We start from the raw sequence: 14,716 nt of genomic DNA on the forward strand, positions 1-14,716 counted from the left end.
CCCGACACAAGTTATAAATTCGGGCACCGCCGGGAATCGAAACCGAGACCCCAGGATTACAAGGCCAGCGTTCTAACCGCTAGACCACCGCGGCTATCGAACCCGAGACCCCAGGATTACAAGGCCAGCGTTCTAACCGCTAGACCACCGCGGTTTCTTGCCATCCCAAAATTAAAATTTCAAAAATGGGAGGCAAAGTGTTATATAGGAAATATCAGGAACTGTAATGAAAGGACACATCATGAAGAAAAATGTGAGTAATACCACTGTTCCCATAAGATGTCACACACTGCGTTTGTGATCTTACACACAGCAAATAATATTCAAAGAAAATATTCAAGTACAGAATATATAGAATATTAAAATGCAGTTATTTCATTCTAAATTACAAAAATTATAAATTTAAAATTATGGAGGTTCTGTTGTTGGAATTCAATAATTATTTTGCTTACTGTCTTGTAGATTTGGTACAAGTTTATACACAATATCCTGCATCGTGCGGTCAAAACTGATGTACTGGAGTGGATGCGACTGATGAATAACGATCTGACAGGTTGGACATGTGTTGTTTTCCTCCAGGTGTTTCACGAGACAACTCTTGCAGACTGCAACATGAAAATAAATAGGAGTCAGCCTAATATCCTTATCCCGTCACAAAACTTATGGAGTGGGTCACACATGTAATATTTGTTGATCGTCTTTGACCCAAACAACAGCCAACCGGCCACAGAATTTGTGTTGTATTTTTACTACACACGGCACAAAACTTTATGTCATTAAATGTAGAATTGTTTGATAAACATGAAGTTGTTTTATATCTGAGAACATAAAAATTGTCTATCTTCACTGTCACAAATGCGAGCACTGACCACAACAACGTCTATACAGAATTAAGATTGGTCACAATATCGTGACGACACACTACGCCTCAAAAAGTAAATAAATACTTATTACAGATATTACAATCAAATAAATCACATAACACCCAGAGAGATGTGCAAATTCAAGGTGAATGAAAGAACACAAATAACAAATTGCAAATAAAACTAATCGGACTACATAAAGCAAATAAATATTTCATACAAAAACTTACACGTGTGGAGGCACTCCGTAACCGTAGTAGCGTCAATCAGATAGCCTCGGCAGATTTTGCACGTAATGTGACTGTTAAGTGTCTTCAATTTTATTCTCCTCTCCATTGTCATGGCTTTAGAAACAAAAACAAAAAAATCCATACCGAGAATGAGACAGAATAAAATTTACTTACATTCCACAGATCCTCCATATTACAAGCAAAGAATGTGGAATACAACATATTAAAAATACCAATACAAATTTAACTATGAAGTTCTTACAGCTATTTACATAAATATTTACAATATTTAAGGGTTTTCATTTCTTTCATAGAGTTGCAGTTCCATAAAATATAATCTTTCTATGCTGGCTTAAATACTTTTATATCAAAGTATACATTTTTCAATGCTTGCTGGAAGAGATGTATAATTTTATCCATGAATAGTAAGTACATTTCTGAAATTTGTGAAGTTTGCATTTGGCATGAAGAGGTAATGTTTATCCCTTGCATTTATACCATGTATATCAGAATTTCTTTGAACCTTCTCCCTGTTATTGACAACAAATGACAGCAATAAGTAAAAATCAAACTGCAAGGGGAAGTGTATCATAATTCTTAAATTGCTCTGTACAGGATACTTTCACATGTCATTGTTCTAATTATTTTATTTTGGATGTTAAATACTCTTTTGCTTCCTATTGAATTTTCCCAGAAAACTCCTTATGACATAATAGAGTGGACATAAGAAAAGTTACTAATTTTTAAAGTACTTATTTTCAAGAGTGGCATGACTGTCCTAGTCAAGGCATGCTGAACTTAGTTTGGGGATAATATATTCATCCTGCGTGGAACCTACGTACTATTATTCGGCCAACAAACAACACTTAGTAAACCTTACCTCTGACAAATAAGAAACAACCATCGGAATGCTGAAGAAGCTACTCCAGTCAACAGATAGGTCCCTAAACTGTCTGTGTGTCTGTTTATTATGTAAGTTTTCTTTTTTGTCACTTAACTGCTCCCTTAGTTTTTCACGAACACTCTGTCAACTTAATGCCCAAGGAACACACAATATATTGTCTTTACTGTCAATGATTCATCAGCCAAAACCCATCGAGTCCAGTCGAGTCGTAGATGGCCGGCTATTCTTCAAGAGAAATCCGTCCCTCTACGTGTATCTTCCATCAAATATACCGTGGATAAAGCTGACCTCCCTCAAAACGATAACTTTACACAATCTACCCACTCCAAAACAACTGTAAATTAAATATCACTAATGATCATAACACAAACACAACCACAAAGTACCATCAACTCCGAACAAAACTCTGCTGACAACAGAAAACCTACACGAACGCCATCTGGACAGAAACGTCATAAAACAAATGAAGTGTGAAAACGTTCACATATCTTGGTTTTGAGATTTTGTACTTCTAACATCATAAATTTCTCAATTCTACTATTCCCTTACCACCGAAAATATTTCGATGTCATGTTTATCAGCATTGCTCTTTTGAGAAACTTCTACTCGCCTTGTAGCATAGATAACCAGGAGCTACTGGATACGAACATATTCCCTTTTTCCACTTCCATGAGAAGGCTCAATGCTTTCGGACAGAGAAACATGAACATATACCACTTTTACTCAGAGGCCATATACAGGGAATTAGTACTCTATGTAGTTTCAAAATCCGTCGCTAGAAGGCAGGGTAATGACGCGTATGCAGTGTTGCCATCTGCCGGACAATAGTGTAAACTAATAGTGCAGTATTAGAATTAACAGAAATAAACAGTCCGTACCACAAAGAAAACATACTGCTTCACCATTAAAAAAATCAATTGGTTGACTCTGTTTGAGGAAGTAATCGCTGTTTATTTTTAAGAACCATAATGAACACACTCCGCGGGTAAGGTCTGGTACTGTCCACTGGTGAATCACGAAGTACGTCATACGAAAAACATGTGGGGGAACTGGAGATACAATTCCACATCTTCACATGGGCACTTCATTGAGGCAAATCATTAGCTACGCGTTCCAACAGCTTTTCCCTCGGAGAAAGTACCCCAGATGCCCTTAGGATAGGCCCCCTGGCCGGTCTGGATGTTGTAACGAGAAAAAAAAATCCACCCTGCCGGGTCTCGAACCACGGTCGTCCAGTCAACATAGCCTTTTTCACTAGACCACGATTTTCTCACAATCTCAAGAATACAAAGTCACTGCCAGACACCCTACACTAACCCCCCCCCCCCTACCACCACAACAATGTTGGAGGTCGTTGAAATACAATCGGCATGACGTCACGGGGAACATCTCTCCACCAGGCAAGGCTGGAGCGGATTCTAAGGAAGATCAATATTTGGGGGCGCTTCATCCTATTTTTGAACCTGAGCCACATGTATATAGGTAACCCACACCTGAGTATAAACAATACAAGAATTTACCGCTGAAACAATGTACTATTTGAGGTTTCCATGGCGATGTTAATATCAGCTATCTTATGGGTTGTCGTTTCAGAAGTACCAGTTACCTCTACCATAAGAACGACGATGACGGAGGCAGCAAGCATCTCTGAAACGTCGGACAACGGAGCTACAACCCAGAATACAGCCATGTTTTTTTTTAAGTAATAATACTTAGCCTGCCAATCATTCCCAACTAGTGCCAAGGCTAAAAGTGCATGGAGTTCGACCTCCAAATCCTCCGCGCGTTTTCATGGCGTAGTACTAATCACAGATATAATAAATGTCCTGTGTTCAAGGTTTCCTCGGGAGGGGCCAGAAACCAAACCACGTCTTTCTATACAAATCGCTAACATCAACAACGATCCAGTTAATAGAACGGCACAAAATACTATATTCAGTAACTTCAAATGCGAACATAACACTACGTAAATACGACATTGTGAACGTTTTGTAAACGTCACATTTTCAGCAGTACACTGAAAAACTGATATTACCTATAAATTACACTTTCTGGCGGCTTAAATCGTTTAACGCCCAGCGGTAACTATATATACCATTTTCTTAAAAAGTTAATAAATCTGCATTGTTTTTCCACGGTGTATTTATGTTTTTCGTATGATTTTTAAAGTAAACAGCGATTATTTCCTTAAACATCGTTAACTAATTGATCTTTGTAATGGTGAAGTGTGGTGTTTTCTTCGCGGTACGGACTGAATTCTTAAATATTATGTACGCAGTGCGTGTCTCGTTATAAACAGCGATTATTTCCTTAACCAGCTGATCTTCGTAATGGTGAAGTGCGGTGTTTACTTCGCGGTACGGACTGAGTTCTTAATATTATTCAGACGAACTATGATTCTCGGTATAAATATCGATTATTTCCTTAAACAGCGTTAACCAGTTGATCTTCGTAATGGTGAAGTGCGGTGTTTACTTCGCGGTACGGACTGAATTCTTAAATATTATGTACGCAGTGCGTGTCTCATTATAAACAGCGATTATTTCCTTAAACAGCGTTAACCAGTTGATCTTCGTAATGGTGAAGTGCGGTGTTTACTTCGCGGTACGGACTGAATTCTTAAATATTATGTACGCAGTGCGTGTCTCATTATAAACATCGATTATTTCCTTAAACAGCGTTAACCAGTTGATCTTCGTAATGGTGAAGTGCGGTGTTTACTTCGCGGTACGGACTGAATTCTTAAATATTATGTACGCAGTGCGTGTCTCATTATAAACAGCGATTATTTCCTTAAACAGCGTTAACCAGTTGATCTTCGTAATGGTGAAGTGTGGTGTTTACTTCGCGGTACGGACTGAATTCTTAAATATTATGTACGCAGTGCGTGTCTCATTATAAACAGCGATTATTTCCTTAAACAGCGTTAACCAGTTGATCTTCGTAATGGTGAAGTGTGGTGTTTACTTCGCGGTACGGACTGAATTCTTAAATGTTATTTACGCGAGCTTCAAACTGCTAATCGGCTGAATACAGCTGTGTAACTAATTTACAATGTCCCAAAAGCTCTAGCAAATTAAAGTCTTAAAAGCAGGGTTATAATGTTTCACCCGGCATAAGCCGTGGAGCGAGATAATCGGTAGGTGTATTGCGTCATACAGTATCCACGAGACCCCATCCAGCATCCAGAGCAACAAGCATGAAGGTTAGTTAAGCGGTGTCAGGGCAGAGGACAGACAGTAGGCAGGTCAGAACAGCTGCCACGCCAAATGTCAAAAGTCAACCAAGAGCATAGAACACTCTAGCGTCAGCAGAATTATTCCCCAATCAGCGAACTGCACAAAAGAGTAAAACGCGATTATAACGCTGTACCAGACGTTCAGGAAAGCGGGTAATTTATCTAATGATGCACGACGGCCGACATAATCTAATAGGAGAACCAAAATTTTGAATTCCTTACCCCAACATTGACGTTCGCTTATACTATACAGAAACCAAATCTCTTCACGTGCGAAACCGGAAAATATTTTTCATATTACATGTACCAGAGTCCTCGATAAAGCTGACAGAATCTTTTCGTCAAGAAATTCCCCGCCTTTTATGGAACTCGATGGTTCGTTACCATTCACAAGAGCCCGCAAACCGAGCCTGCTGAATCCAATTCACAATAAAACCAAAGGCGTAAGAGACACAAATAACGCCCACAAAATTTTGGCAGGAAAATAATTTAGAGGTCCAAGTTACTTATTTATTATTATTATTATTATTTAGTGTTCTGTCTGACGACAGGTCCATATGAACAGGATCCTTCCATCCTTTTCTCGGACTGGGACCTGTTCATATACGTTCTTGGCAGATGATCCAGAAGTGGTTTGCCATTGCCTTCTTCTGTGTGTGAATGGAGTAATTGTTGGGATGCCACGGAGGAAAACTCCGTGTTGCCTAGACCACGGCCTTGCCCAACACAAGTTATAAATTCGGGCACCGCCGGGAATCGAACCCGAGACTGGATTCGTCTGGCTTAGGATATGACCTGGTGACAGGGTCTTGTGAACACGGTAACAAACCATCGGGTTCCATAAAAGGCAGGGAATTTCTTGATTAACTGAGCGCACTTTTAGCTTCTCGAGGACTCTGACCCATGTCCAATTTTTGATATAACACCACATTGGATTTTACTTAATTATTCATTCACAGTTCATTTGACGAAACTGTTTCACTAGTTCAGACTATACAGAGTCGATTTTACTTACTAAAACAATACACGTATTTATTAAAATATTCTTCTAGAAGTTGCTTGAACATTATACTTTTAATTTAATTAAATTTTCTTTGTTTTTCGCTCCACTCCACCAGAACTGGTTTTAAGCGATTCTCACATAAAATTGTGAAAAATAACCCATAGGAAATAAAAAAAACACCCTTGAACTCGTACACGTGCCACAAGCGGCGCCACCGTAGCGAAATATGACGTAACATTAAAAGGATTTCATCTTCTTAAAGTTAAGTTTCTTTCCTTCACCTGCTACATATATTCTTGGTCCCAAACATTTATGGCACAAGTTGATGGCTGTCTTCTGGGTTGTAGCGCCGTGTAGTCTGGTAGAAGTTTACCAACATTTCAGAGGTCCTCGCTGCCTCCTTCATCAGGGCGACAGCCATCTTCGAACTCATCGCAGTGAGATCCTTAAATCCTATTTATGACGTCATCCCATAACTAAAGTGTTTTCAACTATTATGCTTCAGTCCTACACATAACCCACATTAAATTTCGTATGTATACGTAATAGTCGCCCTGATATATCACAAGTAGCTAACCATAAATTCCGTGTGTTTGCGATTGAAAATTTTTGTTCTTTTTGTCTAAGTGTATGAGAACAAAGCTGAGAGTGTTTCAAGGAAATACATCGAAAAACATGAAATCTGTGAGGTAATAAGTCTTAAAACAAGAGAATATACGAAGCAAACCTTCCTTTATATGAGCCTATCTTAACAGATATAAAACTTCTAAATTAACACGTTAAATCCCAGTGGTAACTATGTGTACCACATGCTTTAACAATAAATAATTCTGCATTTTTTTAAATTCAAGTGTATTAATGGGTTTCGTATGATTCTCACTAAACAGCGGTTATTTCCTCAAACAGCGTTGAGCGATTGATTTGTGTAACGGTGAAGTGTGGTGTTTTCTTCGCGGTACGGACTGAATTCTTAAATATTAAATCGGGATTCGTTTGATTCAACGTCGTGGGGATTTGTATGTCGGTATCAACATTTTCAGAGTAACGCAACTTCCAAATGTGGGTTGTAAATGCCTGTGTCTTCCGCTCACAAATCCACCCATACCAGCGTTTCGGGGAAGCCATCGGCGTCTGGCGTCCAACTCACTCGCCTCCTTGAACGACAGAGGCGGTCAGACAGACGTACACTTCCAACGTAGGCATTATTGATCTCAAAACGGCAAGGTAACAAATGTCGGGGTTGGAACAGAGAACGGGATGGGGGTTGGGGGGGGGGGGGATGTTCTGAAACTGAGATGAAGCGCGCGCAGACCTCCCAGCTGCTGTCGGTACAGAAGAATAACCACCATCGGACACAGTTGATACCTTACCCCGCGACCATCACTTGTAATTAACACAACAAATCAGCCCGGTGACGTAAAACTTTGTGCAGTGAGAAAACAACACGCTAACATCTATTCTTCTGTCAGAAAAATTAAAATAAAATGTCCAACTGATATACAAAATATAAAGCTCAAATTTATGATACTGTTATGATATATATGTAATAACCTCGTTTAAAAAAATATATATATATTAATTGTTTCAAATAGCTTTTATGGTGCTGTGGTTCATATTTCAAAATGTTCTGTGTTATCGTCTGGTTACCAAGGTAATCATATAACTCCGTTTAACTGTGATGGTACTGGAAATAGTTTCATGGTTGTCTCGTATTGATTTATATTTCTTACGATTCCGAAACAAAAACACAAAGCTCGTTGTTATTCCAAGAAACAAACAAGACAAAAAGTGTGCTTCAAGAACGTAATATAAACATAAACATAACAATTAGCTGTGATTTCCCTTAGCTGTAATTTCGCAAATGTGTTGTTTGTCGCCTTAAAATAGAAATATCACATATCTTCGTTTAAAAATCTTCGAAGGTGGAGTTATACAAACATCTATATTTCGTAAGAAAGAGATATATATATACGTATAAGCAAGAAAGAGCTTAAAATAAGTGATATGAGTCCAAGTTACTTAATTATATATTTTTCCAATTGTAAATAATGTTATTAGTATCCGGGCCATAATCCTTTAAACCATCTCGTTTATAGCCGAACCCTTCTGAACTCGTTCTTCCAAGCATAGGAGAATAATTGTTATTTTCTAGTCATGTTCAATGTGAGATTAAACTTCTAGTTTTTTGTATAAATCCAGTGTGCAGAGTAGCTATTAAATTTACCTAATAACAAGCGTTTTAATTTCGAATTAAATCGCGATTTTTTAAAAGCCTGAATTTCCAGTGTCCTGTGATTGGTTTGTGGTGTTAGTTTTGTGAATGGAACTTTAAGTGATAAATTGTCAATAAAAACTGCAAAGTGGATTTTTAACAGATAACACAGAATCTTGTGATAATTTCCTGTGACATTTAAAAACGCGTTTCAGTATACTGTATACCAATTTATACCACCGCGGTGTGATACGGCTGTGAGTAAAGCGAGTTATAATTTTTACGTAATCGGCGGAGATGACGATGGAAAACAAGGCGGCTGATATCGACAGGGTTATGGACGAAGACGAACAGATTGTGATGGAAACGACTCGGATGAGGCCCTACCTCGACTTATGGGACGTAAGTATTCACATTGCATCCTTACGGCTCGCTGGCCAAAACATTCGTACGCGTCCACACAAGAAAATCCGGGCAAAGTGTAAAAAAAACAACAAATAATTGTCATTCAACTGCATGTTGTTCCTAAACCCAAAATACTCGATGGAAAGATCCTATTTAGAAACGTAAGAAGACTTTTCTAGCAAAGTATTAGTATTTACAGTCTGTTTCGTAGTAGGATCTGACATTCTCAAGGCAGTGAGTACGAAGATGTCTGTCTTATGAGTTGTAGCCCTGATGATGGAGGCAGAAAGTACAGTCGAAACCTTAGTAAACATCTACCAGACTACACGGCGCTACAACCTAAAGACAATCATCTTTGCCAATGTCTCTTGTTTGTTTTACGATCTGTTGTCACAGATCAGACATAAAAATGGCAAGTCACTTTGTCATACGATGTTCCCGGATCCCCAAATCGATTTAAAGACCGGGGTCTCGTGATTACATAAGTTAAATTTTAAGCTATTATCTGCCTTTCTTATTAAATGAATTATATTAAAATATCAAATAAGCCTACATCGACGTGTATTTCAAATACAATATTACGTAATCAACAAATCATTCGATTAACATTTGAATAGTGTGTAGCAGAACCGATTTATTGTTAAACGACTTTATTTAAACAATTACGACTGAACGTCCTGGTAGAGATATTGTCTCGGGAGACCGGCTATCCCGACATAGGAATTTCGTGGTTTTCATCAGTTCATCCAGGAAAATTTCGGGACAGTATCTTAAATCAGCCCACGACCGCTTCCTTCCACATCCTTTCCGATTCATTAAAATCTTCCTCTCATTCGACGCCATATAATTTGGCTTACTGAAAAAGCATCGTTAAATAAAATATAAATAATTAATATTAAAGAACTACTTGTAAGTTTATGTGTCGTAGAATTTGCGTAAAGTTCCTTCACGTTCGCAAAACGAAGATGCGGAGAGAATTTAATTATCCTTACATAAACAATAAAGTACATTCACTGAATCTAAAAATTGTACCGGTGGATATAAATACGCTCTCGTCAACATTTAATGAGACACAAATCGATATGGCGAATGTCAGCATCGCTCGATATTACGAGGCGTGGCGATTACAGAAAAATATAATCATGAAACAACAATTTATTATTCGTCCCTCTGATCTCTTTTGCGCGGTTTTTCAATTTCACGGAATGAACGTGCACGAGTGTTGTGTATAACAAAAAACCCTGTTTTATGGGAAATTTTCTGTTTTAAATCTTACGCTAAGAATATCTAACGATAACATGATGACGGAACTCTGGGGGAAACGGGAGGGGTGTGTGGGATGAGGAATGGTGAAGCGAGGTGTTTTCTTCGCGGTACGGACTGAATTCTTAAAATATTATTAACATGAGTTTCCGGCTTCAAAGGGTTAAACGCCAGTTCAAACCTGAAAAAAATGAAGATATTTGGAACCTAGCGGCCTTGACCTATAGGCCTACGATGATTTATATCGACATTGGTTTAGAAGGAAGACGAGGAGAAATCGCTCTCCGTCTCTCAGCTGAATTCAAATCACGTCAGTTCCACTCGGGATTCACGTCCAAAGGAATTAACAGAGTCCTCTAATTTCCTGAGCGAAGGACTTCGTGATATAACGCAATTTACATGCGACCTGCAGTACCAAATCTTATCACTTCTCCTGGAGGACAGGAAGAACACAGACCGAGCGTGTTTGAGTTCCGAGAAGAAGCTCTGGACCTAAAGGGCAGGACATTACATAATAATAAGATTCGTAATAATTACTCTTCATCAAATCAAGAAGGATGAGACATGTAGCACGCATGGGGGGAAACAATATACAGGTACATTTTTGTCCGAAATTTGAAGGGGAAAGCACACTTGGAAGATCTAGGCATAGATGGGATAAGATATATTAAAATGGAACGAGAGGGAACAAATAATCTGGTTCAGGACAGGAGCCACTGCGGGTTCCATAAAAGGCGTCAATCTAAGTTCTTCGTTTAAACTGAGAGGGCGCAACTTCGCTTTTGATTTCTCTCATCGGCTGTAGTTTGACGTGAACATGAATCACTGCTCCAGGCCGTGTGTTATGTATATTTGCTACATCGATCAGTACTCAGGGCAAATGAGTGATGGGTCGAGTGTGCAGTGCAAGCCACGAATTCATGACGTAACTCAAACTACAGGCGACTATAATTTACGTCTAAAATGACTCACTTGAAAACATTCAATCTTTCTCATATCAATCGTTCAAGTACGTTTAACCCTTCATAGCTCAAAGAGAGAGAGAGAGAAAGAGGAAATTGGTGGGGGAGAAGTGAGAGACACTTCGATATCTGGGGGGTAGAAAGAGCATCTTATAGCTAGAAGGTCCCCAGGCAATGCCCGCTCGTCCTTTTGTTAAGGATAAAGTAAGAGTGAAGGCGTTAGTGTGATGATTGGCATAAAAGACGGAATTTTGAAAATTTTGTATTAGCGAAAGCTGAGGCTATTAATTTTGAAGTTTAATACATAATTTAGAAGTTCCTACTGAGGGGAGGAGGGGGGGGGTAAATTTTGACGGCGTTAAGGGGTGGTAAATTTTGATTAATTTAAATCGGGAGGGCTGCATGAGAAGCTTGCAGTGGCAACTTGGAACTTGGGAACCATCTCAGCATTTGCTTGAAGACAGAGGAAAACCTGTGTCGAGATGGCCGGTCGCAGGACCTTCCGGATGCGCACTGACTACTAGCCAGCGGCCCGGCAGACAAAAGAGGAATTTGTACGGCCCATAGCTCAAAACCCGTCTAAATAATATTTAAGAATTCAGTCCGTACCGCGAAGAAAACACAAAACTTCACCATTACAAAGATCAACTGATTAACGCCGTTTTAGGAAATGATCCCTATTTATTAAGAGGATCATACATAACCCCAATACAAAATACAAAACGCAGAGTTAACTATTAATAAAGTAGGTGGATCATATACTGGGTTGTATATGGTTAATAACAGTAATCGAATATAATTTTTACTGTAACCGATAGACACCACGCAAATGACTGAAAGTGGTATTAATATTCGTGCTTCGTATTCGGGAGGCCCCGGGTACTAATCTCGTTTCGGACACAATTATCCTGACTGAGATATTTCGTGGTTTTTCCAATAATATCAAAATAAAATAAAATAAAATAATTACAAGTCTGTCACTCTAATGCCAGCCGATCACATGGAGACGAGAATAAAGCTACGTCCGTGCACATTGTGTTAACAACTTCGCAGTTACGATGGTCTATTTGAAAACAGACACTCCACAGTGTCCAATTATTTTCCAGTTTAAACTTCCAACATCCTTCCTCCTTATCTGTAATTGTTCCGTCAACAAACAATTTACGATATGAAACATGAATATTGAGAAGTCAGTTTGTGGTACTATGATCACACATTCTTTTGTACTGTGCATTTCAATGGTCACTGTAACCTACCTTGCATTACTTGAGATAAAACGCCCAGAAGCGACTGTAAGCGCAGGGGAGGTCACTCCGTTCAGGAAGATTATCATCTTCATCGGCGAGAAAACCTCGACTCTATCGCAGAAGGAAGACGGACTGACAAAATTAGATTTCAATGGACATGATACAAGCTATACAGCCGAATCCTTACAAATGATGTCATTTTCAGCGTCTTTTAGCCTTTTTAGAAATATTAAAATAAGGGAGGTTTATCGTATAGTTGCGTTAAAGCGTACTGATGACGGAGACAGAACCAGCCACCGAAACATCGTGGGTTTTTAAAGAAAAGAGGATGGAAAAAGTCCTGACAATGAATAATTTTAAGTGTAAATTATCGTCGTCAGAACCCTTTAGAATTATATTGATGTTTGTGTGTTTGTCTGCCCGTCTCTTCTACTACATTTGAAACATTTCGATAGTTTTTATGTAGCGCAGAATGAAATGCAACTTCTTACAAATGCCTCATTTTTTTAAAAAAAAAATGATTGATCGCTTTTCTTAAAGTAACTTAGAAACAAAAATCTGTGTTCCGCGTAAACCACTACGATGTTTGCTTGCGCGCAAAGGTCTAAAAAGAACCTCGGACCAAACACTAAAATCACGGACCACGGAAGATTTTTCATCGTTGTCCGTCCGCAAGAAGACAATAATCTGTGGAAGGGGGAGACGTGAATCCACGAAAAAGTAAAGGAATTATTCTCCGCTAAATTCCAAAGTGCTTTCTGCACTACTAACAACATAATGATGAGAAACAAAGTTCGTACACTTATCCATTATCAATTAGCGCAATCAAATTAAGCAGAATTAAATTGGCGTGGAATACAGTACGAAACAGAACACTGACAATAGCGTACATAAATTTGGAAGAAAAACCTTAAAGCGAATCACATTTTAAAGATCAAGATGCTGACGGAAAAGATAATATTAAATAGATCTTGTAACAACAAAGGATGTATTCATCTGGCAAGCACCGGGTAGTTCCTCAAGAAAAGCTCTCCTCAGTTATTCAGTCGTCTTTAAATCAACATGAATGCGTTTGCTGTTTCCGTTCTCATCTGACGGCAAATATTTGTGTTTCAGAATGACGACAAGTGTTCTGTGGCCAACTCCCAAGTGCCACTGAATCCGGGAGACGATGGGACGTCACACGGCTCCGGTCTTACAGAACAGGAGCCCCCTGAGAGAGGCAACTGGACCGGAAGGTTTGACTTCCTGCTATCGCTACTGGGATACAGCGTTGGCCTTGGCAACGTGTGGAGATTCCCGTATCTCTGCTACAACAACGGAGGAGGTAAGAAAAAGGCTCTGCTCTGTGAGATCTGAGGCTTTCATGGCGGTGAGGATGACGAAATTATTCTTCTGGGTCTCGGCGCCGCGTAGACTCAACTGTAGATGCTGACGAGTCTACACGGCGCCGAAACCCATAACATATCAAGCTCCACTTTCACGCTTCTCCAGAAAATTATCTCCAATCTGAAGGATTTGAAATTAACACGCTTCTCGTATTAACTAACTAACTAATTAGGTGGCTTACCGAACCCGAAGGTTCATCACCGAATTAACCAAAACCCTCCACCGGACCCTGTCCTGGGCCAACAAAATCCAGTCTCCTTCAACTCCTATCTCCTTAGATCCCGCCTGATATTATCCTCCCATCTACGTCTAGGTCTCTCCAGCGGTCTCTTCCCCTCGGGCTTCCCAAATAGTGGACCCAACCAACCAGGTGGCTTACGGAACCCGAAGGTTCATCACCGAATTAACCAAAGCCCTCCACCGGACCCTGTCCTGGGCCAACAAAATCCAGTTTCCTTCAACTCCTATCTCCCATAGATCCCGCCTGAGATTATCCTCCCATCTACGTCTAGGTCTCCCCAGAGGTCTCTTCCCTTCAGGTTTCCCAACCAGTACCCGGTGCACACCTCTTGTCCCATCCATGCGCGCTACATGCCCGGCCCATCTCAATCTTCTCGACTTAATCACCCTGATAATACTGGGAGAGGAGTACAGATTTTTAAGCTCGTCATTGTGCAGTTTTCTCCACGCCCCATCGTCTTCCCTCTTAGGCCCAAATATCCTCCTCAACACCCTGTTCTCAAACACCTGCAATCTGTGTTCCTCCCTCTGAGTGAGAGACCATGTTTCGCACCCATACAAAACAACAGGCAAGATTATTGTTTTGTATCGGCGTAATTTATCTTGGGGTCTTACAGGTGGATGGAGGGAGGGAGGGAGGGAGGGAGGGAGGGAGGACAGTGTGACATGCTCTTCGCTCGTTTTATTCGTTGCTAAGTCGACATTTCTCCGCTGTAGCGACAGTATGAGAAATTGTATAAATGGAGCGAACACCGCGGTA

The 14,716-nt window shown here is 39.8% G+C and overlaps 2 protein-coding genes across 3 annotated transcripts in view; one reads left to right on the forward strand and one right to left on the reverse strand.

The window, feature by feature from the left end:
* Positions 1-14,716, reverse strand: part of l(3)73Ah (polycomb group ring finger 3-like lethal (3) 73Ah) — a 36,598-nt gene that overhangs the window by 4,581 nt on the left and 17,301 nt on the right. Inside the window, exons 1-3 of one of the 2 annotated variants that reach the window (XM_022072079.2) lie at positions 1,974-2,487; positions 1,094-1,207; positions 453-605 (exon numbers count right to left, since the gene is read on the reverse strand). In XM_022072079.2, the coding sequence (XP_021927771.1) occupies positions 453-605; positions 1,094-1,205 (265 nt within the window). In that variant the 5' untranslated portion in view covers positions 1,206-1,207; positions 1,974-2,487. Of the gene's footprint in view, positions 1-452; positions 606-1,093; positions 1,208-1,973; positions 2,488-14,716 lie in introns of those variants that run through there. The other variant, XM_022072088.2, reaches the window with a different exon arrangement.
* Positions 7,545-14,716, forward strand: part of LOC110833863 (sodium- and chloride-dependent glycine transporter 1) — a 42,060-nt gene continuing 34,888 nt past the window's right edge. The window contains exons 1-2 of the mRNA XM_087346115.1: positions 7,545-8,852; positions 13,444-13,654. Coding sequence (XP_087202241.1) covers positions 8,748-8,852; positions 13,444-13,654 — 316 coding nt within the window. The 5' untranslated portion in view covers positions 7,545-8,747. The remainder of the gene's footprint in view (positions 8,853-13,443; positions 13,655-14,716) is intronic.

This window comes from Zootermopsis nevadensis, unplaced genomic scaffold (assembly GCF_977971745.1).
Source record: "Zootermopsis nevadensis isolate Lab colony 2312 unplaced genomic scaffold, Znev_1.0 Znev_ptg000001l, whole genome shotgun sequence".
In the NCBI taxonomy this organism is placed as follows: domain Eukaryota; kingdom Metazoa; phylum Arthropoda; class Insecta; order Blattodea; family Termopsidae; genus Zootermopsis; species Zootermopsis nevadensis.